The sequence below is a fragment of the Rousettus aegyptiacus genome, unplaced genomic scaffold, assembly GCF_014176215.1.
Source record: "Rousettus aegyptiacus isolate mRouAeg1 unplaced genomic scaffold, mRouAeg1.p scaffold_m13_p_7, whole genome shotgun sequence".
NCBI classification, from domain to species: Eukaryota; Metazoa; Chordata; class Mammalia; order Chiroptera; family Pteropodidae; genus Rousettus; species Rousettus aegyptiacus.
This window is the reverse complement of record NW_023416310.1, coordinates 46,070,536-46,098,418: the sequence shown is the minus strand read 5'-3', so window position 1 is coordinate 46,098,418 and position 27,883 is coordinate 46,070,536. Positions and strand designations below refer to the sequence as shown.

Here is a 27,883-nt window from a genome sequence, read left to right as displayed (position 1 = left end):
TTAAATTCTCATTTAAGTTCTAATTGTATCATTTTTTGGTTGTAGCTCCTTGTTACTGATTAGATTATCTATAACGCTCAAATCAGTGTTCACTGCTTCCCAGCATTGCTTTTTCATTTCCATGCACTCTTCTTGGAACTTAGGTGACTGCTTGCTGCTCTATAGTTTAAGATGTAATGTTCCAATGAATCTTGCTGAAAATACTAAAATGGCAACTTTTAAAGTCTTGAGTTTTTTGTTTCATTTTTTTTTGTTGTTCTTGCAGAGGGTTGAGTTGCAGCAATTATTTCATGGTTTCAACAGTTTGTTGTCTGTTGGAAAATCTGATTATACCTTTTCTAGATCAAGGGTTCCTGCTTAAGGAAAGTTTTGTGAGTATTGACATGTGTCCATTTCTCTGAGAAAAAAGAATGCTTGCTTTCATCATATTATTGGTAGTAGTGGTGAGAGTAGCTCAAAAAGAGGGTTAAGAATGAATGTTAACTACTGAGATCTAGGCTGTCTTATAATTAACAGAAGGTAATTGAGTTTCTGTCAGAGTTGATCCTTCAGGTTTAATTACAGAGATGTAAAAAAGTTTTACTCTTTCTGTAACACTTCTTTATTGATTCCAATCAGCAGCAAAATGGAGAGAATGTTCTGTGAATCACGGCCAGAGACAAGGGGAGTTCTAATATAAAGTATCAGATGTGGGCAGAAAACTTTTTCTTGGTTTTGAATAATCATGCCAAATTAAGAGCTGGATCAAGGAAGCTACAGCACTGCCCTCCCTTTTCCTTATTTGGACTTAACAGCCTCTTTTGGACTTCCTCTGGCAAGAAAACTTGATGTCTTTCCCTGTGGTAAACAGGCCAAAAAAAGACGTCCCCATACTTCTAATCTAAAGAAGCCATAACAGAGTTTTGTTGGGGGGTCCCTCTCTAGTCAATCCTTAAGGATGCTGATTTATCAAAACAAGTTTTGAGTTAGCCTCTAAGGCTCCTTCAATTCTCCACCATCCAAACTATATTTAGTTGAAGATTATCAATTTGAAAGGTAGATGGCATGTTTTCTAGTTTCCAGTGTTGATACTTTCCATTATTCATTTTTATGAAAATCAGTACAGTAATTATGGTTGGGCTCTTGGACTTGTTATGTTGCTTCTTTACCAATCTCATCAAAAAGTTGTCCAAGAAATTATTTTAATCTACTTGAAATACTCTTAACACCCTAAATGTATAGGTTGTTATCCTTATAAAATAAGTATCCTTACTTATTTTCCCAGATTAAACTTTTCAAAATTAAAGACAACTGACCTTCCCAGTTATCCAAATTTAATGATCAGCCAGGTCTTGCTCGAGTGTCACTGGTATAAGCTGTCTCTCCCTTCTATTTTCAAGGTCACTAATCTATCTAAAACTTTTCTATTATCTCAATAGGCAGATGACTAGACGAGTCTTCTAACACGACTTCAGTGATCTTTTCTCTTCCCTTCTTTAGTCAATCTGCTAAGCTTTCTTTGCCTCTGGAGTCATTTGCCAACTAAGTCATTCTTTCAGATGAATCTTTCTAATCCATCCATTCAAAATAATATTTACCTGTCTACAGGATAAAGTTTAAGTTCTTAAATTATGCATTCAATTCTTGCTTCCCCCTAACCTCCTCTGCAACTAGAGGTCACAACTGTATCAAAGTTATAATAAATCAAATGAGGATAAAAGTTTTGGGAAATTCATTCTCTACAGGGGGTGGGGTGGGAATCAAAGCCCATTTTGCTGTTGATATTTATTCCTTTCTTTCTGCTTGCAAGATAAAAATGATGCCACAAGGCACAACAACCAACCACCTTACAACTAAGGATGAAAAATAAATGCTAAAGATGGTGGAGGAGATAAACAAAAAAGGCTGGGTTCCTGAAGATATTATGGAGCTGCTACACCAGAAAAGGACCATCTACCTGCATATTTCCTATTATGAGGTAAATAAACCTCTTATTTGTTTAATAAAGACTGATGAAGTTTCTGCTGGTTAAAAAGAAAAATTCTAAATGATAAAATTAATAATGACTAGGGTTACCATATAATTCATTATTCAAATCAGGACAATGGGACTAGATGGCATGCAGTAGATATAAACTAGGATGATGACTGTGCTAGTAGAAATTAATCAAAAAAACAGGAGGAAGAGATCCTTTCTCTAATAGCAATTTAAATATTTATGATACATACAAGAAATATAAATAATAAACTCAACATCCCCTCCAAAAAGTACAACATATAGAAAAAAATATTAAACTTGCTGAATGACACTAAATGAAATCCAAATAAATGGAGATAAGCCATGTTTCTGGACAAAAAAAGAATACTATAAAAACATTAATACAAGTTAAATACACTATCAATTAAATTCCCAATAAAAATTTTCAGAGAACTTAAACTAATTCTACAACTAATATGCAAGAGTGAATGTTCAAGCAAAATAAATTTAAAGAACAACAAAAGAAAGAATTCTAGAAATACAAGCAAATATTATAAATTTCATAAATTTATAATTGAAATCACACAGTACTGGCACAAAAATAAACAGGCTGTTTAACAAAACTGAAATAGAGCTATGTAAATAGGATAATTTATACATATGAAGGTTGTTTCTCAAATAAACAAGAAAAAACAAACTGGGCATAAATGGCGATGGGCTAATTGGCTACATATTTTTGGAAACAATATTGATCCCAATCACACATTATCTCATAAATTATACATTTACACAGTAACAGAAGCATCTTTTTGGCACTAGTACAGAGAGGTCTTTTAAAACAAACAGAAACCAAAGCCGTAAGAGGCAAAAAAAAAAACCCAAAACAATAAACTTTAGTACACTGAAATAAAAAACTTTATACATGTATACATAGCTTAGCAGATTGACTAAAGAAGGGAAGAGAAAAGATCACTGAAGTCGTGTTAGAAGACTCATCTAGTCATCTGCTTATTGAGATAATAGAAAAGTCTTAGATAGATTAGTAACCTTGTACTATGTAACCTTGTACTAGTAACCTTTTCTATAACTAGAAAAAAAAATACTTTTCATATAAAATACAAAATGAGTAACTAGGATAATGAATACCTTCAGATGAAATTTTTTTTTAAAAGACAACCCAACAGAAAAATGGGAAAAAATATATATATGACTCACTAAAACTGGAATAGAAATAGCCTATGATTATATTAAAAGATGGAGTTCGGTAAGAATCTGGAAAATGCAAATTTAAACTAGATATCATTTTTACATGCTGCATTTTAAAATTGAAAACATTAAGATGTTAACATAGAAACACTAGCACACTCTTAAATTATCAGACTGTAATTGATAGCTACTTAATGGGTGATCTGGTATTATCTATTACCGTATACCCTATAACCCAGCTATTCCACTGTAAGTATCACCTTAAAAAACACTATTATAAACATGTAAGAAGGACCTGTGAAAGTGAAACACTAAGAAGTTAGCTAAAGTCCTACAGTAGTGAAAAATAAGAAATAACCTAAACATGAATCTATATTTAGAAATACCCTAAATATCAATCCATAAGGAACTGGTAAAAATAACAGATACACAAAGCAATACCGCACAGAAGTTTTTAAAAAATGAGAAAAATCTTCATGTACTAATGTGATTAGATTTCCAAATCAAATTACTGACTGAAAAAATGTTACAAAGCTCCTATAAAGTAGGCATTTTTCAGCAAATAAAAATATTAAATTAAAAGAACATATACACACACACACACAAAGCAAAACATACTGAATATTTTAAACTGCTTCTATAAGAAATTCTCTATGGATATATAAACAAACTGAAGCATAGAAAATGATATAAAAGACTAAACTCATACACACTGACACTTTTAAGGAAGCAAAAAGTTCCCTAAAAATATACTTCATGATTGTATTTATATAAAGTTCAAAATAGGCAACAACTCAACTATGGCATCTGAAGTCAAGACAGGGGCTACTTTTGGGAAGAAAAGAGGGTTGTTAAGGATTTGGAAGAAGTATGCAAGAGGCTTCCAGAATGTTATCAATGTTATGGTTTGTGACCTAGGTAGAGGTTTCACAGATTATTTGCTAATTTTGTTTAGCATTTTCTCCTAGTCGATTGCTTGCCATTTAATACTGTGTATAGGCTATACGGTCATTGTTATTGACAACTGCATATATAACATTAGTCCCATAAGAACCCACAAGAAAATTCAGTGAAGGGTTTAGCAAAAACATTTGCATACTTCAACAAGCTCCTTAAAAAGTTTAAAAACATGGACCCCAAAACTGAAAAGTTTTCATTAACAGAGAGGAATGTTCATAGTGCATTATCTGCTTACAAGCAAATCTACGACTGAAAAAAAAGGAAACAAGCAAACCATCATGGACATATTTCTGAAAAGAGTGACACCTCCTCAAGAAGACCCTCAAGCAGGTCATTCCAGAGGTATTCCAGAAGAAGCTAAGCGTGTTATTACAAAAGAGCTGAAAATTTAAAAAAAAATTTTAAGTTCATAAAGTAAAAAAGTTATAGTAAGCTAAGGTTATGATTAAAGAAAAAATTTTAAGTAAATTTAGTGGCCTGAGTATACAGTGTTCATAAACTCTACAACAGTGTACAGTAATGTCCTAGGCCTTCACATTCACTTACCACTCACTCACTCACCTAGAGCAATTTCCAATCCTATAAGCTCCATTTAAACTAAATGCCCTATACAGTGTACCATTTTTCATCTCTTACACTGTATTTTTACTGTACCTTTTCTATGTTTAGATACACAAATATTTACCATTGTGTTACAACTGCCTACAGCATTCAGTACAGTAAATGCTGTACAGATGTCATCCAGGAGCAATAGGCTACACCGCATAGCTTACGTGCACAATAAGCTATATCCTCAAGGATTGTGTAAGTATATGCTGTTTATATAACAATGAAATCACCTAATGACATATTTCTCAGAATGTATCCCATTATTCAGTGACATTTATACATAATACAATCTGTTGCATAAGCATCTGTCTTATGCATTTTTCTGTATGTGCCATACTTAAGCAAAAAACTTAAACTAATCGACAACAGTGGTGAAACATGCAAGATCTAAATCTAGTTTACCTGTACTTTTTTCTTCCCTGGAACACATACTTTCACATTTTTCCCATTTACCAAAAGAGGTGTTGTTTCAATGTACTTCATGACTGCAGTAACTGCCTCTTTAAATTCCATTTTCAAGTAAGCCTAAAATAAAATGTATTATTAGTTAAACGTCTAACTTAAAATTCCCTGTGCAATTTAACACTACTCTGTGGAACATAAAACTATGAAATTACCTCAAGTCATGGTTTTATTTCTTTTTTTTGTTTTGTTTTGCTCAAGTGTAATTTGAACTTTAGGATGTTTTCACAAATGTTTAGCGTTATAAAATTTCCAAACCATTACCATGATAAGAGGAGGCAAACAAGGATCCAATGGCAGGCTCATAGAACAGTAAGAAATGGGAAGACAGGGTTCAATAAACAATCAGAGAAAAGGCAAGATCTGGATGTTTGCTGTAGGGCTGACACTTGAAGGTTTCTTGTAACAAACACTACCCATTATGTCCTGTTTTATCTCACACCTTTATGTTCTGCTCAGCCTATGGCTGTTCATAGTTTTGGTGAAATTTACTATGTGATTTACAAGACTACAACTCGAATGTAAAAAATACTTCCCATATAAACAAATTCACTTTTTTTTTATATATGACCTTATTGGTGTGCTAAAGCAAAGGTCGGCAAACCAAGGCCTGCAACCTGTTTTTGTAAAGTTTTTTTGAATACGGCCATGTATTCATTTACATATTATCTATGGCTGCTTTTGTACTACAGTGGCAGAGTTGAGTAGTTGCAATCCCACGGCATACAAGAAAATTTTACTATCTGGCCCTGTACAGAAAAAATGTGCCAACCCATTCTAAATGATATAAAACAGTATTTTAGGACCTTATTCATTTGAATCCAAATATTTCTGTAACTCTCAATTACCAATTATGTATATTATGTATGTAGTAAAAGAAGCTAAAAGATCCAACAAATCTTTATAAAGTAATGACCTTGTATGCATTTTTAGAACAAACTAAATGACTCACCTCTTTTCTATACGGAACAATGAGGACATTGTTAACTTTTCCAAATGGTTGAAATATTTTCCTAATATCTTCTTCAGTATAGCCATCCTCTGGTAATTCAGATATAAGAAGAACTGAACCATAATACAAAGGCTGGTCTTTCCGAAGCTATTTTTGGAATAAAAAAAAAAAATTAAAAATAAACCAAATTAAGGCACGAAGTATAGTAATTTCCAATATAATTTCTTCTACCATCAATCTTAGTTCTTTAAACAGTCTTTTCTAAACATTTTAGCACAATTAAAAACGTTTTACATTCTAAAGAAAAGTGGTAAGAAATGTTTTCTATTTTACAACTGAAACCCAAAAATGGTAATGAATTTGTAGGTAACCAGTCACGGATGCTCTTTTCTGTTCAGAAGCATTTTATAACAAGTAAGACTTATAGAATGGTCCAAAACTATTAGTGTATTTTTCTATATAAATCTGCACAGTCCATCACTAATAAAGCTCAAATTATAGCTTTGTTAACTTTGTTCTAATAATTGAAAATGATGTCATAATAAGTATATTTTAAAAGATTCATATGTAATACATACATTTGAATAACCTGTAATATCAAATTTACCACTTCTGTTAAAAACTTAAAAAAAAAAAAAAACTTTAAAAAATTCCCAATGCCACAATTATAAAGCACAAATTGGCAGTTGCGGAAGTCACAGGGATAGAAATGTACAGCATAGGGAATATAGCCAATAATATTGTAATGACTATGTATAGTACCGGATGGGTGCTAGACTTACGGGGGATCACTTCTTAAGCTATATAAATGTCTAACTACTATGCTGTACACCTGAAACTAATATATTGTCAGCTATAATGGGAAATTTTTTTTTTTTTTAATTTTAAGCAAAGGAAGTAAGAAAGGGAGGGAGGAAAGGAAAAAAAAAGGCAAGCAGAAGGCAAGCCAAAGAGGGCTCTTCCCAGTGACCCTGCCTCAAACAAGGTACTGAGTTACCACCTGGATCTTAATGCAGCCAGCTAAGCAGAGTGCTCAGAGTGCTTGTCACCTTTGGAAGCAGATTCCCACTTCCAGCAAAAAAATCTGTTTGCCTTCTTCCCATCCTGCTCTGCTCCCCTGCCCACCCCATCGAAAAAGCATGAGTGGATACAGATCTGCTTGGGCATCAAAACAGAAGTATCAGAAACTGTCTCATAAATGGAGCACTAAGCTCAGCATGGTAATATGTAAAAAACATGGCTTTGGATGAAGAACAAGGGGCACCTCTCTGGTGTCCTTGGTGTCCTGAGCTTTCAAGCCTATTTATTGTCAAAGTATTAAAAACAATCTGGAAAAGAGGGACAGTTCTGCTTTTGGCAAGCACCTAGCTTACTCTAAACAGAGTGCCTCCTTAGATAACCTCAATGTCACAGGCAGGACCCAGCACTGGCTGAGATACTGAAACAAGGATGGTCAAGTCTGTTACTGTGATTTATGATAAGAAATATATTTTTGGTATTTATCCCCATTCCCGGCACAGAGCTCCTAAAAATCACTGGTATTTCCCAAGTAATGAAGGTAATAAAGGTGTCTTTTGTTATGTTCCACCCCCATAACCTCTGAGGAAGGCAGAGGGGCTGGAAGAGTAAGTTCAATTACCTACGGCCAATAATTTAATCAGCCAGGCCTATGTAATGTAGCTTCCACAAAAACCCATAAGGACGTTTGGAGTGCTTCTGGGTTGGTGAACACACGGAGGTGATGGAACAGTAGCATGCTAAGAGAGGGCATGGAAGCCCCATACCTTGCCCTATACATTTCTGCCATCTGGCTGTTCCAGAGTTATATCCTTTTATAATAAACTGGTATTCTAGTGGGGGGGGGGGGAGTAAAAATAAAATAAAACTCCCACTGCTACCCCTTAGAGATCTTGAAATAAAATGAAAGAAATGTTAGACTAATTCAGCCTCTTCAAAATTTCCTCTATAAACAACATTTCTTCCCTATGCTCTTCAAAATTAATTTACAGGTTGATAATTTAAAGTTTATCCTTCTAAATATAAGTTCTTTGGGGGCAGGGAACTGTAGTTGTTGAAAGTATTCTCAGCCAACGTTAAGAGTAATGTGTACCTAAATACTCAAAGACTTGTTAATATTACAATAAACTAAACATAGGATAATTTGGCCTATTAGGAGATACTCTGATAATCTCAGGATGCTTTATATATTATTTACTGTAACAGTAATTTAATTAACATAATTAAACAATACTCCATATTATTATAATTAGCAGGTTAAAGTCCAAAAACACTAATAAATTAGTACCTAGAAAAACATATTCTTCTATACTGGACAACAGAGTATTTGACTTCTGAACTATACTGCAAAAAGTATAAAGCAGGTTGAAAATGATTAAGTTTCATTCTTATGGATTATTAATAAAGATTACAAAAACTCCTTAATGCTGGTGATTATATTCACTTTCCCAATTGGATAGCAAAACTCATGATCTGCTTATGTGGCTAGCCAAAAACACCAAACCATCAAAATGTTCTCACTTTTGATACATCAAATGTCAAACCTCTAGGAATTGTAAATCTCAAGATTTTGAATTACTGGACTTTTATTCTATTCATACACGAAACCAATACAATACTTCATACCAACAGAATTTAACAAGTCATGATTTCGAACTTTTGGGAAAATGAAAATAAAAATTTATGTTTTCTTTGTAATAATAGCAAATGTGTGCATACACCTGTAAGTAACAAATTAGAGAAATACTGACCTTACGCGGGAGAGAAACAGCTTTATCAGACACCTGTTTACATTCTGGTAAGGTGCCATCTTCAAGATTCTTTGATTTGTAACGAGTAGAATACTCTCCTAAATTTGAGTCATTCTTTGTAGAGCTTATAGACTTAACTGATGATTTTGATCCACCGCTAGTTTTAGGTTTTTGTGCTGGTGACTGTCCTTTATCAACTGCTTCAAGATGCTTCTGTTTATTGAATTCTGACACATGCACAGGTCGTTGTGCTACATCTTCTAATGCTCTTTTTCTATCTAGTAAAAAGGATATAAACACAGCCTTAATTGAAAAGAACTTAAGGTAGGAACCATCTTATCACATTATTAAAAAATAAATAAATAATTCCTCAGCTGCCCAAATATTTACCACAGAGCCACTGTCAGGCCAAATAGGGAGCATATATACACAAAAAAATTCTTAGTCTTTAATTCTTTCACTAGAAAGACTTTTACATGAAGTCCCTCTACTCAATGACCTCTAATACCAGTAGACCTTAAACTTTTGGTTTCCATGTACCTTTACACTCTTTAAAATTGAGAATTCCAAAGAGCTTTCGTTTGTATTAAATGTATCAATATTTACCATAAGAAATTAAAATAGAATTTTAAAACCATTTATTCATTTAATAATAAACTCCTATGTTAACATAAATAACATTTTTATGAAAATAACTTGAATTTCCAAAACAAATAAAAAAATTAGATGAGTAGCACCACTGTATATTTTCCCAAACACTTTAATGTTGGGCTTAACAGAAGACATCTAAATTCTTATCATTGTTTCTGTATTCAATCTGCTGGATACATTCTTCTGGTTGAAATATTAGAAGAAAATCCAGCTCCACACAGACATGTAGTTAGCTGGAAAAGGGAAGACCTCACAGACCTCTGAAAAGATCTCTAAGAAAATATACATAAGCTATAAAAGAGCTATTTCTAGAAAGGTAACTAAACCAGTATTAACACACAGGTTGAAAACTAATTTTAAAAAGCTTTAAATTAATTCATGGAAGACAAGTCTATAATCAATTATTAAGGCAAACTAAGATGTTTGTATATTTTGGTTTTTAAACTTGATGTTGGTTGGATAATATACTCTTTCACACTTCTAATAGTTAATAAAGGGAAAAAATAAACTAGGTTGGGATGTGGGTCAGATTTCACATAGCAATTTCAAAATTTAATAAAATAGAACATTTCATTTAGTAAAAACCTTAAAAGGTTAAAAAGAGCTAAGGCAAATAAAATAGCTCAAATGTCAACTTTTGTTAAATCTTAATAGCAGTATGTAAGTCACCATTTCAAACCTATTAAAATAAAGAAATATAAAAATTCAAACAAACAAACAAAAACAAACTAAAACATCTAGACAAAATGAGTAGACTTATTTATGACCGTAAATGTACCTGATGATCTCACTGATCTCCTTAATATCCTTTCAGGGCTAACTGATCGATAGCTTTTTGGACTGCCTCTAAATAGATTTCTCATTCTATATGGTGAACGGGATCTAGATCTGAATCTAGAAATGAAACGATGGCAAATTCTTGGACTTCGACTTCTTGGTCTATACATAAAACGTGTTGGGCTTCGAGATCTATGGAATCTGTGACTTGAGCTTGATCTCCTAGACTGTCGAGGGCTTCGAGATCTATGGAATCTGTGACTTGAGCTTGATCTCCTAGAATGTCTAGGACTAGGGGAATGAGAACGTCTTCTTGGAGTTTCATTTTCTTTTCTGTTGCCTTCATTTCTACAAAGTACAGAAAACAAAAAAAATTCAGTAATTTGTGTAAACTATTTTAAGAAGTACCTTCTTAAGAACACACTATTAACAATACCATACTCTGAATCCTATAAAAGCAAAAGCCTGATCGTTATAATTCAGGCTTGAGATAAATAAGTAATCAGAACAGATGATCAGCCCTCTAATTTCTTGGATCCCTCTGTTTCACTAATTTACAGAAGAATACCATCATCAATTTCTTGTGCTTTTCTTGAAACACTATTATAGCCAATTATGTTCTAAAAGTGTTAAGTTATAGAAAGAATTTAGGAAATGATTTATAACTACTTTTCAACATTTTTTCCTAAAAGATTATGTCATTTACAAACATTTCTTTGACTGCTGTATTTGTATACACAGGCATTGAACAGGGAACCACTAGAGAATAGAAAGCTTAATAAAACCATTCCTAGCCTTCAAGGCATTTATAATCTAAGATCCCACAAATATAAAATAATAATAAAAGAATAACGTATTTTGATAAAAGACTAAAAACATAGAAGTTCACAGAGGAGAGCCATCAATTTAAGCTGGGGTAATTAAAGAAAGATTCATAGAGATTGTTACATTTGCCTGATGTTTAAAAGTAAAAATGGTTAAAACAATACCTTAAAAATAAAAGTATTTGTTTACTTTTAAAAGAAAATTGAGTTTCAATAACACCACCATTAAAAAAAAAAATTACCTTCTTGATGGGAGGATCTCAGGATTCCAATCGGGATATCTATTTTAGGAATAAACAATATTAACAGTTAAAGTAAGACTAAGGCTCAATATATCTATTCAAAACCCATCTTTACAAAGTGACTTATTAGTATATTAAAATACAAAAATTTTCTTGGAAATAAAATATTTTGAGTGTCTAATACCATAAATAATCAAAGTATTATGCTAGTAAGCAATCTGGGGAAAAGAAACATATCCCCCATACATTTAAAGGCTTAAATACTTTTTTTAAAGTAAAACAGGCAGTATACCTAACAGTGTTAAGATGTACAAAACAAGTACAAGATACAAACTTAGGTAGGGGTACAAAGAGGGAAGACAGTTGACGTACTTTGCAGAATTCCAGGGGACATGAATGGTGCCCCTTACATTGTACCAAGTGGTCCTCAGAGAGATACATCTAGTGGGAGAAATCAGGAGAGAATTCACAGAAAAGGTTGCTTTTTCTGGTAGCCCTTAAAAAGGTCTATCAATAGGCATGGATCAGGTTAGGTTTCCTGCAGTGGCAATACAGAAAAAAAGGATTGGAGGCAAAACACATGTTCTATTCCAGAAACCAGTCTGGCTGCAGCATGGCAATCATAAAAAGGAATTATGAGCGGGGAAACCTAGAAAGGTAACTCAGAGATAAACTGTAAAGGTCCTTGAATCCAGGTAATGAGGTTTTACATAAGTAAAAGGGAATCAATACATTTCTGAAGTCAGAGAACATAGGAATTTTTCAGAACAATCAGAAATAAATATCTGGAATTAGGGTAAAGGACGAGGGCTGAGATATTTAGAAACCAGTCATGTAGAAGCCACAGCTACAGTACAAAGAGTGAGAGACTAACACAGAATGGAGTTTGTAGAAAAAAAGAGGGCTAAGGACAGCATCTTAGGCACATCAACACTTAAAGAGTAAAGCAGACAAAGATAAACCAATGAAAGAGATTAAGGGATAATCACATAAAGAAAAAGTAGAAGGAACAGTAGTAACATCATAGAAGCCTAAGAAAACAACATCTTCATCCATTTCTAGAGAATCTGGACTCTAAAGGTTATCTGAAAAAATGGTGATTAAATTAAATCATTAAAAACCATTAATATTCAAAAATATAATTCCAGTAACCAAGAGAGTCAGGTAGGGAAACGCAAGCAGCAGAATCTTTCAACAGTCACCTGGCAGGAAAATAAAGTTTGGTCAAAACCTTAGTAAAGGTAAAATGGTTTTTATTTGTTGCTATTTGTCTCAGACATTAATAGCTTGACTTGATGGCAATTCTCAACTTCTTTTTCCTTTGCCTGCCTCTATTACAAAGGCTAAAAAAAGCTAAATATTTGCTATCCCAGCCTCCTTAAAAGATAGGCAGTGATAGATTCTAATCAATGAGACAGAGATGCAAAACCACAGGCAAACTTCTGAGAAAACTTTTGCCCCTTCTTCCTGCTTTGAGGTGACAAACTATGAAGACAATGTTAATTTTAATCCATTGTATCCATCACCTAGCATCAACAATTGTCAAAACATGGATAATTTTGTTTCATCTACTCTTACACTTTCTGAAACTTTCCTTACTCTGTACTAAAATCGATTTCTAGTCTTATGGTATAGTGTTTAAATGCAAAACCGGTGGAATCAAACAAAGCTGGATCTAAATGTAGGTGCTGCCACTTAATAGCCTTGTATCTGAAAGCCAGTTACTTAATATGAGTAGGTCTTAGCTTTCTTGTTGTGTGTACAATGCTGGAAATACAGCTGGCTGTTGACACATGCTAGTTATTAAATTTCCAGAGCTTTCCAATTCATAGATTCACAAGAGCTTAAAGACTATTATTCAAGTGTTGGTAATAGCATTCTAGATCTTCATTTGGTTGACTGCCAAAATGCGTGTTCTTGTCTCTGCTACACAGGACAGAAAGATAAAGTATATATACTATTCTGCAAGTTGAGTTTGGATGGTCTACACATTACCTAAACTAGTTTAAAATGTGTTTCAGAAGCATGATACTGCTTACACAGGCTGTATAACATAATGGCTAAGAACAAAGATATAAGAAATTGACATCCGTGTCCCAACATGATGCAATAAGCAGGCACATCACTTATAAAGTTTTTGTGACAAAAATGTTCAACCTGAATTTAACAATGAGGAAACAAACAGAAAGCACAGAATGTGGTACATTCTACAAGACAGTTTTCCTGGACATTTCAAAAGTCAACATCATAAAAATATCCTCAAAACTAAAGGGCACAAGTTAAACTGTTCTAGATTAAAAGAGATTGCAATGCATGAATCTGGATTGAATTCTGGATTGGAAGGGTGTGTGAGAGGTAGACAGGAAAAGTTATAAAAAGCATTTGAGAAACAGGTGGAAGACATGTTTAATTAAAGAGTGAAATGTCATAATGTTTGCAATATATTTTCAAATAGTTAAAAAAATTTATGCATAAATATATAAACTAGATGTGCAAATATTAATAAATTGGTGAAGATGAATAATATATGAATGTTTACTACCTCATAAACATTTTGCAGCTTAGAAATTTTTCAGAATAAAATGTTGAGGGGAGAAAAAAAGGAAGCAAAGATCCGTGAGTCAGACAGTATGTTGCGTAACAGTATGAAATTTGCCTCTTTATGACTCAGTTTCCTCACTGGTAAAAATCACAAATAACAGCTATATGCTTACGGTGGACTGGGCGTTATTCTAAGTGCTTTACATAATTATTTACTCTTCAATGCAATCCTATGAGATAAATGTATGATTATTTGTGGCCTTCTCAAGTTAACCAACGACTCTGTGTCATAATCCAGAAAGATCCAACAAAGACAAAGAAAAGGAAGAAGTAATAACCCTTACAAAAAAGAATAAGAACTTAAATATACATTAGTAGAGGAATGACTAAATAGATTAGGTATAAAACACAACGAAACAATGCAGCTTAAAGAAAAATAGAGTAGCATATATTTGGCCATGGAAGGATCCCAAGCACTTAATCAAATCTAATTTATCTTTTAATTTTTTTTGCAGTGGAGAGAAAGTCATGAAGAATTTATTCAAGAACAATTTGAAAAAAGGTAAAAATGTAGGACAGAGTATTAAAGTGGCAGGCATGGAAAGCTTAAAACCTGGGTCCTATGTGCATGAAAAAGATAGGCTTATCTAGACAGAAGGCTTTAACAAGCGTTCATGCTATCTGATCTAGTAAATTAATGACAGTGCATATAACTAAAATCTTCTTACTAGCATTAATGCCTACCTACAGCAAGTAACTCTCTTCCACCCAAATCCTTCACCTTCACAATGTTTAGACATTTGTGGAAAAATTTGTGGCTTAGGAGTGATTTTCCATTTACAGTGGCTGTAAAGCCTATCCAATTCAGATAATGATTATCTCTGTATCATAACCTGTTAGTTTGTAGAGCATCTATATAAGGAAGCAATTCCAAACTCTAGGCACAAGGCAGAACCTCATATTCTCACAACCATTACAACTGGTTCAGAGATGAACAAGTAACTTAAAGTAAACCAAAGAGTCAAACCAAGGACTTATGCAAGAATTAAGACAAAAGAGGTGCTTTTTCCCCCTTTTGACTTCTGAAATTGCTAGCTATACAAATCACTTAAACCCTGAACTATGAGGGGGTCATTTGCTCTGTGGAAAAAGTGTGCCTAAGATCTCGTAAGGCCAAAGCAAAAGGGAACAGCCACGAAATCAAAATATTTCTGACACTTTGTTTTTTGCTGAGCATCCAATTCATCTATTCTGAAATTAGAACCACTCCTTAAGCTTCCTAGTTAAATGACCTAATAAATTCTCTTTCTTTAAAAACAACTTTGGTTAGGTTTATCACTTATAACTAGAGTCCTAGATAATCTCAAAAAAATCTGGTCATGTTTTCATAAAGAACAAAATTAAAAACCAAAACAGCTGCCAAAGACCCATTTGCCCAAGTGCTATCTGTCTAGTGACCAGAAACTGGACATCCAACTCTTATCAGCATGTTTAATAATGCTAGGCGGAACAGTATTTAATTTTACGTTATATCAAGGGACATAAGAGAATACTGTTAAATCATACTTTTCACCTTCATAAGTGCCTTGCCCTAAAGAAGGAAAAGGTGGAAGAATTGCAGAATCAATGTTGATGAACTAACACATCTCGCTTGTTTGTCTCCTACTCAAGTTTTACTCTGAAAATAGGTTCTAAGCCAAACAAGAGCTTTAGACCGGATGTTAAATTAAATACTAGTACTGGATTGGGTGGTTTTTAGCTATTCATCCTAGGGGGCGAGGGGGCTGACCCAAGAAGGAAAGACTATCAACTCTAAATTACATAAACCATCCCAAGGAACACAAGCCAGCAAGAAATGAACCAATAATATTAAACATCTACCTACTCATATTAGGAAGAAGTCAGAAGAAAAGATCATATTTAATACTCTCCTTTTGGAAAAAGATGAAATATACTTCTATAAAATTAGTACTTTAAATAGGCAATACTATTCTAGAAATATTTATCTTCAAAGGACCACACTGAAGGTACAAACAGTCATACCTGAGCATTAACTATTTTATAAATTTGCTACCTATAAAAAAGAAAAAATAATTCTTACTGTTGACGTAACTGTCGGCAGCTCTCAATATGAGTAGATGTATTTTGATGCTGAATCCAATCCTATTATAAAAGGAGAAAAGTGCTTAAATTAGAACATTCCTCATTGCTTACTAATGAAATTAGGATTTTTAAAATAATAGAGCATACTTTTTTCCCAAAAATAAACAAATCTAGTTATAAAGAGCATTTGGCTGCTCAATAAAATTTTTACAAACAAAAATAAAGGCCTCCAAACAAAGGCACTTAATATCATACACCTCTGATACCATTTTAAAACATTTTAGTATAGAAAGCATTTTAAAAACCATACCAAGTCTACTCATTTTGAAATCAAACATATATATTGAAAGTTGGAGAAAAGAAAAATGTTGATCAGAAATAACTCATCTCCAATATAAACAAAGCACTCCAGAGAACACCAAAAACTCTATAAATAAAATGTTATCTGAAATGGCTTTTCCCTCTAAAATTCAAGCTAATAACATTAACAACAACAAAAAAATCCTACCTCTTAGGCCAGTACCATTCCAAACAAGGTACTCACTATATTGGCAAAGGATAAAATTAGTAAAAATATGAAAAGCTGGTGATAAAATCTAATTTATTTTCAAGATTTAAGGGAAAATAACACCATTTCAAAAACACAATGTCCCTTACATGAAGAGCTTTTACAATGAACAAATGCTTTCTTATACATTACTTCCTATACAAATCTTTCCTAAAATTACATTCTGTACCCATAAATACCTTCTGGAAAATACATCTGATTAAAAAAAAAAAAAAAAAAAAAGCACAATACAGTTTTCAAAGATAAAGTCCCCCAAGTGAAACAATTAGTTAAAAGCAACATGTATATTACTCAGTGTTTTATTGTTTCTCCAGCATTTGGATAAGGCAGAAAACTTACTAAACAGTTTTGTATTTTAAAACATTCTTAGAGAAAAATGTTATTCATTTCCATTTCAAAAACACTCTATTTTGTCATTACTATAGACGATCTAGAAATTTCCACAGTTAAAACCACAGTTGACACTAATTGTGGACTCTGCCTTGTCAAGAACTATCTAAAATAAGTGAATGCTACTTGCAATGCTCAGCAACAGATTCTGACAAACCCTGAACTATTTCATTAAACCATGGCACTGATTGTAGAATGCAAAAAAACAAAAGTTTGCACAGCCTGCTCAGCGATACAAACAGAGGTTGGCAATTAGTCTCTAGTACTGCTAAACCCATGTTTTTAACAGTAACTGGACAGTTTACATCAAACACACTGGCAGGTAGCAGACTGGGCATGATTTATTTGAGCAATAAAGTGTTTTATTTGAATAAATTGAACAAACCCAGAGATTTTAACCCAAAATCCAGATTTCCTGCTCTTGAAAAACATATAAAGATATAATACTGCACATGTATGTATTATTCTATACAGCAAATATCAGCTGATGCTAATAGCTGCCCTATTTAAGGGATATTCTCTCCAGTTCTACACACACATACACACACCCGCTCTGTCTTTTAATAGGTCCACTTCACTCACTGACATTACTTGATTTAAACTCAGTAAATATACCTATGCCACCCCAGTTTTGAGACTAAGTAACAATATGCAGATTAGAAAAAGGTCTCAAAGCAGTACTGCCTTTCCAGAGAAAGTGATAATTATCTACTATGCAGGAGATACTGCAAGGACTATATAGACTTGAGAGAGCCCAGATCGAAGGTGACACTTTTCCATATCCTCCACCCAACTACCTTAAAAATCTTTCGTCAGTACTTTCTCAAACTGAATTATTTGTGTCAGAAAGAGTTGTTAAACCAAAAACAGCCTTCTAAATCAAGGACAGTCAAAAAGTCATAACTTCTAAACCTAAAACCTCCTTCTCTAATGTCTAAATCCCAATTTAGAAAAAAAAAAATACATTTCATATTCTATCGTTGCCCTCTTCAGGCTCGTTTTAAAAGACTCCAGATGTGGAGAACATGTTGTCAGATATTTACTAAGCAAGAAAAAATTTGCAATTGGTAATTTACATTTATTGGCCATATATTTATGTCATATATATGTACATTTACAAGGCAGCAAAACATGTCACAGAAACAGAAGAGGCAGTTTCTGTCATCTCATCATTTAGTCATCTAATAGTGAAGAATCCCTATCATTTCGTCATCTAGTAGTGAAGAATTCATTGGTTAGCTCCATTGTGCAGCTGTGACTGTAAAAGATGTTTGTTTAAAATGGCCATCAATCTCTGTGAACTCTAACAACCATTCATGATTTCTTTTCCTCTCTATATTTTTCTTTTATCGTATTAGCCCAGCTTTTTACCAGGGAAGCCTCAATTAGTGCCCAACCTTATCTCTTCTTATTCTTATTCACTGCACAGTTCAGCCAGATTTGTCTCCCTAAAATATACTTTTAACCCATTTCCCATGTAGAAAAAGCGCATCTCGCTACCAGCATTAATTTTACATAAACACGCTCTATGAAGCTGAAGCAAATCTGATTGGTTTTCAATGTGAAAGTAAAATACAAAAACCTTTCTTGGAGTTATTTCGAAACAGAACCTGTCTCTAATCCTAATGTAACAGAAACGTATACACATATCGGATTCATCAAATGCATCTTCAGCTAACAACTGGTTGAGAACAATGTTAACATATATCACATATGGGAATGCTGTATTTTCTAGGATTTGAAATTTTCACAGAGAATTACTATATTTTGTAAATGGAAATACCACTACTAAAAATAGACTGCTATAAATAGAATGATATCATTTGTTTCCAAAGACTATCGATATACTATAGTGATGTGAAAAGAATAATTAAAGCAAGATATTTTGTGGCAAACTTTGGGGATAAAGTTAGGACTATAATCCGCCAGTTATCTTCGGGTAAATGCTGCAGCCACAATCACTGCCAGCCAGTATTCTCAGGGAAAACCAGAAATGTGTTAACATGTCATTTCATATACCGAGAACATTAACTGGCTTCCTAATGCCTCTCGCACCCGAAGTTTAAACTTCTTAGGTTCACGTTCAAGGCCCTTTGTACTTATTGTTGCTGCTCCCATGTGAAATGTTACCCCTCCACCCCGAGGTATACTGAAGCCTATTTATCATTTGAGACCTATCTTTATTCGACCTACTCCATAAAGTTTTCCTTCCCACATCATTGTAGTCCAAAGAGACTTAGCGTAGTTAGTTACTATCAATTAGTTTATCTAGACTATACAAGTCTTTTGATGTCAGAAAGTATATTTATACTTTTTAACTACATACTACTAAATACATAATAGGTGTTGGTAAATTGATAATGTTGGCCTGAACTAAGCCTGAAATAAAGAGAAATACTAAATATCACTTCTCTACAGAATACCTGAACAAGTTAAATACAATCAGCAAACTATTTGCTGTCCTCTCATTTTTAAAAAATTCCTTAGTGTAATTAGAAGACAATGAGACTGTTTAAACTGTTTAAGAACATCTGAATTTTTTAGTTCTTCATTTCTGCCCTAGCACTTAATATAGTCATGTACAAAACTGGTAATTAGTAAACGCAAACTGAATAAACGTATACCTTTTCTATTCTACAAATAAAAGTTTTAAACTAATTTTAAGTTGTTTTAGATATTTTTCTTGGATTCATCATGACAAATTGAAAGTTCGAAATAAATGGAATAGAGAGTGCTTAACATCCAATTCAGTACTTAGGCTAGGGCTCTTACAGATTATGATTAAGTGCTATGAATTATTCTGAGATTTTTCAAGACTTTGCTAACCCCTTTGATAGTGTAAATTACGCAATTATTATTAGAACTCAGCAAATCTAGCTAAAATGAGGTAGAGAATGTTGCTTTCCTTTGCTGGAGCTAACCTTAAAACAAAAGCATCAGTTCTAGATATCAAGATCTTGTTGGCTGAAACCTGGTGAGTGGGTAATAGACAATAAAAGAACAGTACTGAAAGGAGAAAAAAACAAGAATATCTACAGATTTTTAAGCCTATTCAAAGTATACAACCTGATGCTATGACCCTGAATCAAAGCTTGTTCCCATGGGAAGTCCATTCTTTCCTGACCATTTATGATATAAATCTACATATCACATTAGTAAATAGAAGTGGTTTCCAAACATATATGCAAATAAAACATACTTGGAAATTCTTACTCAAATCCACCAATGATTACTATCACATAGTATATTCTACATTATTCCTCAGCACCTTTATAAAATACTTCTTTCCAACTATACTAACCATGAAGATATCTACAGCTTCTTTATTTGAGAATTTTTCTCTAAATTTCTATCATTTTACACTCTATTCACTGAGCCCACAGCTGATCCCCAAATAACTCATTCTTGACTCAATCTTACTATGGATAGTTATTTTAGGAAGCTCCTTCTCATACAACACTAAAAATCCTAGTCCAGAGAGACTCAGAAAATATTTAAATTGACATTAACTGTCTTTAGCCCGAGATAGGTACATACACGCAAGGCTACAATACACTGTCTCTTGAAAGTGTGCAGTACAAATGCTTTATTCCAACTTTTTATTATACTAACAGATTCTCTTATTTAAATAAAAGTGACTCATGTGACATTGTCTTTTAAGTATACAGTTTATATTATAAAAATTTTATGTTGCATAAATTTCCTGGGATAAATAATCAAAAGTTCAAAATCAATGGACGAACCATGTGGTATGCCATCACAGGAATACAGAAAGCCTAACATTCAATTAAGTGCTTAGGCCAGGGCTACTTAGATTACAACTAAGCATTGCTGTTGTGATCAAAATTAATTTCTGTTCTTTCCTTAATGCCTAGTTAACACCAGCATACATGAGAATTTAGAGGAAACTTGGGCGATGAGTATCATTATACAGTGATCTTTAAAAACACTCACCTTCAAATGACTACATTCTACGTTACACAGAGAACACAAATGTGGAAATATTCTTGGAGATGCTGCATAATAATCATTCATCATTGAGGGAGTTGGAAGTCTCTTCATCTTTTGGGCATCAGCATGTGAAAATTTTGGTAGCCAGGATGCTTTCACAATCCCAAAGGGAGAATGAATGGGAATGTCAGCCTCTGACTGGTAATTCTTTTTACTTCCTCCTGATCCACGCACATTAGGTGAATTAATCACAGGCTCACGTGGGATTCGTTCCTGTTGGTTTACAGATGAAATTAATTCCGATGAAAAAGGTTGCTGGTTCATAGATGGAGGAATCAGAGACTGACTCATTGTCTGGTTAACTGTTTGGCTAATGGATTGGCTGACAGATTTTACAGGTTCAAGGACTGACTGTCCTCCTGAAATGCGTAAGCCTGACATCTTGGTTCCACTCTCAACTGGGAAAAAGGTCTGATTATTGGAGGACTCACTGGGGAAGTCCATGTGTCGAAACACATCTTCAACAGGAAACATAGAATTACATATTACATTTGGTGCAGGAACAGACGCAGAAATGCCCTGCTGTGACCGAAATTCATTCTTGACCTCATCAGTTGGAATTTCAGGATCATAAATACGTACTTCAAGTGGATCTTCTGTGTAGCCATATTTGCTTGCATGCCCATAATCAATCACATTACTTGAAACTGCCTCGCTACCAAGGGTTTCTTTATTTCTGCTCTGAGTAGGTAAATTAGGTAATCGGCGCCCCATTTTTCGCATTCTTATATCCCTCAAAATTAATGGCATATTTTCAGGAGTTAGCTGTTCATCAGGATAGCGGCTGAGTTCTTCTAAGTCTTCATTAGATAATCCAAAACTTGCTAAGATACTTGAGGCACTCTCTTTTGTATAGCGGTTCTGCACTTTAGGATTCTGCTCTGCAACCTGTGTCACAGAACTCTGTTTCACTCCCACTGATGCAGATATCTGAGGCTCATCATCCCACCGACTACCATGAGGTTTCCCCTTCTTTTGTTGTGCTTCATGAAAATCCAGTTTTTCTTTGGTCAATCTTGGATCAGTTCGGTGCTGAGTTACCTGAACATTCATTCTCTGTGGTCCCAAGTTCTGATAAGATTCATGGCCAGCAAATCTGTGTGGAATTCCACGGGCTCTCCCTGCTGGGTAAAATCTTGGGAGACCCATAGATCCAGGCCTCATAAATGGTCCTGGAGGCCTCATCCCAGAAGGGTTAGGTGCTCGTGGCCTCTGAAGTGGAAAGTTTCCTCGAGGATTAAACCTGGGTCTCGACATGGCTATTTTCAAAAAAGCCTGATTTAATAAAGTATAAGGTGGTGTTGAACTATGTGAGGCAACGGCATTCAGCTGCTGAAGCGCCAACTGAGTCTTAATCTGAGCAAAGTGCAAAGGAGATGTGCCCAACAGAAGTGGGTTTGCAATGCCCAGGTTCAAGGAATTCACAAGTGGTGCGAAATTTTCCAAGAATAACACAAAGCTGAAAGTTAAAACACAAATATTAGATCATTTTAACTCAAACTACTTCATGAAGTGGGTTCTACAGCCAGTGTAAAACATTTTGAAACAAAGGCACGAAACCATTCTGCATTTCATACACTTTTAGAATAAGTGCTTACGAGGATTTTAAACTTTCCCAAAAACTTTCTCTTCTTTTCTTTCCCGAATCCAGGACACAAACCCCAAACCTCAAGCCAGAGTTCATGTACACTTTGTTGCACTGGGTGCTGTCCTAGGTGCTGAGTGGTAATTACAACTCCTAAATAATCTTGAAAAACAGTGGGGATTTATTTCACGCTTTAATACTGGAAAAAAAAAGATGGAGGCATTAAAATACTTAGAAAGGCACACACACTTAATACGTATCTTATCAGATGTGCAAACAATGAAAATAGGAACTGTAAGCCTAAAATTTTACAAGATCCATTTTTCCAAGACAGAGCTTCCTTGAAATCGCTAATAAATTCTACATAGCAATTAGACTGTACTAACTTTCTGCTGTTAGTTTTTTTTTAAGATGAAAACTTGGCACCAATAACCTGACTAAAGTCTGACAAAAAATGTGCAGTAGCATGGAATTGTTTATAACATCACAACATAATATGTAACAAAACCAGTCACCATTCTCTCAGGTTCCCTCCACAGTAAGAGTATAGACAAAAATATATGAATAACAATGACTATAGAGTATTGTACACATGCCAATGACTGTTCCAAGTGCTTTACATGAATTGATTCATTTCTCACAATCTTGAGTCACTAAGGCACAGAGAAGTAACTTACATAGATTTAATAAGTGGCTCGCCGGAGCTTTGGTCCCAAGGTAATTCAGCCCCATAATCCATGTTCTTAACTACTGATAGATGTGAGCAAGAATATCTTGCAGTTCCCAGGCATTGTATTAGTTAAAATTGGTTGCTGCCAGGCCATCAGAATGTAGAACTCATTCCAAACCCACTTCTCAGAGAAATAGTACTTTAGCTATCATTCAGGACCAAGGTCAGCAGTCACAGAACTTGCTTTCAATTCTCAGTTAAAAAAAAGAAAAAGAAAAAGAAAAAGAAAAAGAAATAAAGAACACAGACTGTGCCTGTGCTTTTTATCAAGTCCCTACTTTTATACCTGATAGAAATGCAGGGCAAGAAATGTGAGGTATTTAGGTATTTACACCTACTATGGATCCTATTTGATTATCATCCTTTTCTGGTTCAAGCTACAACTTCAACTGTAACACTATTATATACTTTCTTGTTTAAACATAGTGTTAGTGAAATGTTAATCTGGTTGAGAAATTGGCTTTATTCGTTAACACTCTCTGAACCAACCATTCTGCATGTTACCACTACATTTAATCTTTATAAAAGGACATTTTGCCACACTGCTTCTCTGTTCAAAAATCCAAGAGAATCTCATTCCCTTTACTTCTTAGCTTTATGTTTATCTAGCCAATCTCTACCCTTCTAATTTTACTAAACACTTACTCTAGCTAGGCCTTTTGCTCCTATTCCTCTTCCCAAGTGCCTTCATCTCTTCCAATTTAAATAAATGAATAAAACGACCTTGCCCTGGACCTGACTTAATTGATTTTATTCATCCTGCAAAACCAGACTCTACTAAACCTTCCTTGACCACCAAGGCCCAGAATGAGTCTCCTAACAAATTTTCTTATTTATTGCTTATATCATTTGGTACTCATACTTTTTACTATTTTATGTTTTTGTGTGCCTATCTGCAATCTTTTCAACAATCTAGTGTCAATTCAAGGCATGTTCACTATTGTCTTATCTCCCAAAACTACTAAAACTACTCAAAATGCCCTTAAATATCTGTAAAACTATCAGAATGATCACACCCAAAGTCCTCATAACTGACATAATTAAATTTCAAATTAGAATGAAACACAAAATTACAGTAGAAATTACAGACTTCTGATTCACCAGATGCAAGCCGCAGACACAAGCTTACTGAATAATGATATCCAACTTCTCTGTAAATAATGTTCACTTATAACTCCAGGTCCTTTTAAACAATCATAAATCATACGAAACTATATCTACCTTCTACAACAAAAACACTTCCAAGAACTTTGTATTTACCCAGTCCTTAAAAACAATCAGCTTATGAAAGCAGTTTGTCCTCTAGTTATATATACCCTTTCTGGACTATTTTTCTTAATTGGCGGACACCTCTCACAATTTCAGGAACATAAACTCTTCAAAATATTTTCTCCCCCATAATCACCCAAAAAAGGGGACAGATTTCAGTCAGTCATTAATTATCACATGGAGCTGTAAACAAGTATCACTGAAAGAATCTACAGTTTAAGTTTCTTAAAAGCAAAAATCAATGGATTTCCTAATGTGGCTAGCACTGTCTTACACGCTGATGTAAGTATACATTTATAGAATGCAACAGCAATTCACCTACTATATACTGCAGAAACTAGTGTTCTGTGAGACTGTATAGGTCTTCTAACAAAGGAGTTCCCTGGTCAAGAAAGTTTGAAATGCATGCACATGCCACCCTTGTAAGAGGGGCACAATATCTACTGAATACTAAAAGCTCTGAGGTGCCATATTGTCAAAAAACTTTCATTTTGCATTTCCCAACCTTGAGTTTTCCATCATGTATATACCCAGACATGATAGCTGAAATATTTAGTAATTAGTAAAGCGCAAGCAATGAACAATCAGAACAGTAATTTGTGCCTTACCATGTGCAAGTTGAGTCCTCAGCCCATCTTTCCTCTACTTCCCTTAAGTTTTTAATTGATATGCACAAGGTGATGGCAGGGAATCCTAAGGACTAAAAGAGTGGGGTAAGTAAAGGCCCAACCTTGGGGCAACAGCTACTTACTAATCTGGGCAGAATTACTTCAATATTTTAACAACTGGTCTGTCTGTATCAGTGTATAGTAACCGGCTATCAGTCCTGAAAAGACACCAGTTTTTCACAGAACAGTTTAAAATAAGCATGAAGATAATAAAAGGCCTTTTCCTAATGAAGGAATTTCACCTATCAATAAGCAGAGGTTTGGTTTGTTTGCGTTTTTTAGGAGCCTTAAAAAAAAATAATGCTAGACTTCCTGTATCATTAGTCCATTGGGAAGTCTAATATAATGAGAACAGAGTAAGAGTAAAGTTAACAGCCATAGCTCTCCCAAAGAGATCTCTCCCTCTCGCCTGGGTAAGATAAGTTAGAAGCCTGTCAGCCATTGCTATTTACAAGCGTTCTGAATCCTGGACCTGCTAGATAAATGAAGTTTCTCTCTTGGCATGCATAACCTAGATAATCCATTTTAAGTAAATATCACTTTCAGTAGGTCTTCTACCAACCTCCTTTCTGAGAACAAGTTTCATTTATCCTCCTGTACTTTAAGCCAACACTTCTCCTAACCTTTATCCCAAGATTCCTTCCTAATTTCAGACTTTTAGTCTAGCATATTTTTACCTTTTAGTTTATACTTAACATTTTCAGACAGTAATCCACTAATATAAAATCATTGAACACCGTATACTACCATATATCATTTCTAATTCTGGTAGAGAAGTTTCTGACAAAGTAGTCATCAAAACTGCATCATTAAAAGAGAAATTATGGTTACTTTACACTATACATGTGTTCAGCTGTCTACAGTTCTATTCCAACAACACTGATGTGAATTTTAAATGAGAAGCATGAAATACAGTGTTGGGCATTGGTAAGAACTGACAATTACATTTTTGAAACTGTTAAAAAAAAAAAGTCTGCCTACAATTTTTATGCCAAATAACATCTTCAATGGTTAAAATTTTTAACAGTAACCTTATATTTTGTGAATAAAATTTAAGTATGTTCATGTTTCATTTGTGTAGTTTTCATTTTATTTTAAAAGCATAAGCACATTTTTAATCATTTAGGTAAGTTACTGTTTAATCTCAGAGTACATTCACTTCAAATAAAATGTTTTGACTAAAAAGATGCTTGTATTTATATTTCAAGCTATTTATAAGGCATTATAAATTTCACTTCAATTATATAATTCTGAACCCCTATTTCTTCAAATCTAACTTAAGGATAGGCAAGCCCCACACCATCAGCATACTTTTTCTTTGTCACTTAACTTTTCTCACCTTTCTCTTGTTTAAATTTTAGCCCTATCAATGATGCAGCAACAAGGTAAAACTACTCAATGCAAATTCTAACACCAGATACAAGCAAAAGAATTTGTGGTATTCTCAATCGATCCATGAGAATAAAAATTCCAAAATGAAATATCAGGTCATTCGGGATATGTTTTCAAAATCTTAAAATAAAGCTCAAGAGAAACTGTCTCAACAATCAGAGAGTAATTTCAAATCCAGTTGTTATCTGCCCAGTTAACAAATAATGTGCACTGCTGTTCCAGGTGCAGAAGTAGCAAAGTTATTAAGTCAGAACAGAACAGATCTCTCTGCCTTCACAGAGATAACACTTCACTTTTTAAGATGGAGCTAATGTCTCATAAGAACTAGAGAAACCAATAAAAAAAAAATTACAGAAACCAAAATAATAAAATTTAGTTAGAATTCTCCTAGAAATTTCCTTTCTTACACTTCTGCAATTTAAAGTGCTTGCAGTGACTGGAAACTGGTTGACTAAACTATGGTATATCTGTATTATGCACTTGGAAAAAGGAATGCTATTATACATTCGTTAGGATAGACCTTAAGAACTAATGGGATTTTTTAAACCTTTTATTTTATATTAGCCTATGGACAAGAAATAAAATGCTGATTCAAAATGAAATGCCCACTCAATAGTAATCCATACTATACTGTAAATATGTAAACAGTATTACATCATATATCTAAAGTCAAATTGGTTTCTAATCCCAAACAAGGAAATGCAGTATTTCAAATTTGCTGAGAACAAAACCCAAGGTTTCACCAACAACAGCATTCACTAATTTGACAATTTTTAAAGATTGCTAATACCACAAATTTATACACTATCAAGGTAACAAGTGATGGCAAGATACTTAGAATACTTGATACAGTAAATATAATCTTTATTATCCATAACCATTAAAGAATATGCCATTTTCTGGATAACTGAGCTTCCTAATAGCTAAAAATTATTCCTTTACATTTCAACTTAAATGTTTTTAAAACAAATACTTCCTAATATGCGCTTCGACAAGGAATTTTAAGTTTTTCATTTTTCTTATTCTTCCAGCTAATGCAATATACAACATCCACACTACCACTGGGAGGAATACAACTTAAAAAAAAAAAAAATCAATAGAGGTTCTAAATGAAATTTTTTTCAGACACAGAGCACAAGCCACAGTATCAAAAGGCTTTTAAGGGCTAGATAGAGTCGGGAACCATCAGAAAAAATATGAAAGTTCTTTCTTGGTTGGA

At 33.8% G+C, this 27,883-nt stretch overlaps 1 protein-coding gene across 8 annotated transcripts in view; it reads right to left on the bottom strand.

Annotated features, from left to right (window-relative positions):
• Positions 1-27,883, bottom strand: part of ZNF638 (zinc finger protein 638) — a 77,251-nt gene that overhangs the window by 37,609 nt on the left and 11,759 nt on the right. For 5 of the 8 annotated variants that reach the window (XM_016130562.2, XM_016130561.2, XM_036225181.1 and 2 more), the window contains exons 2-9: positions 20,964-22,479; positions 16,050-16,111; positions 11,780-11,848; positions 11,408-11,446; positions 10,343-10,689; positions 8,914-9,191; positions 6,146-6,292; positions 5,134-5,256 (exon numbers count right to left, since the gene is read on the bottom strand). In XM_016130562.2, the coding sequence (XP_015986048.2) occupies positions 5,134-5,256; positions 6,146-6,292; positions 8,914-9,191; positions 10,343-10,689; positions 11,408-11,446; positions 11,780-11,848; positions 16,050-16,111; positions 20,964-22,277 (2,379 nt within the window). In that variant the 5' untranslated portion in view covers positions 22,278-22,479. Of the gene's footprint in view, positions 1-5,133; positions 5,257-6,145; positions 6,293-8,913; positions 9,192-10,342; positions 10,690-11,407; positions 11,447-11,779; positions 11,849-16,049; positions 16,112-20,963; positions 22,480-27,883 lie in introns of those variants that run through there. The other 3 variants (XR_001595102.2, XR_001595103.2, XM_036225182.1) reach the window with 3 other exon arrangements.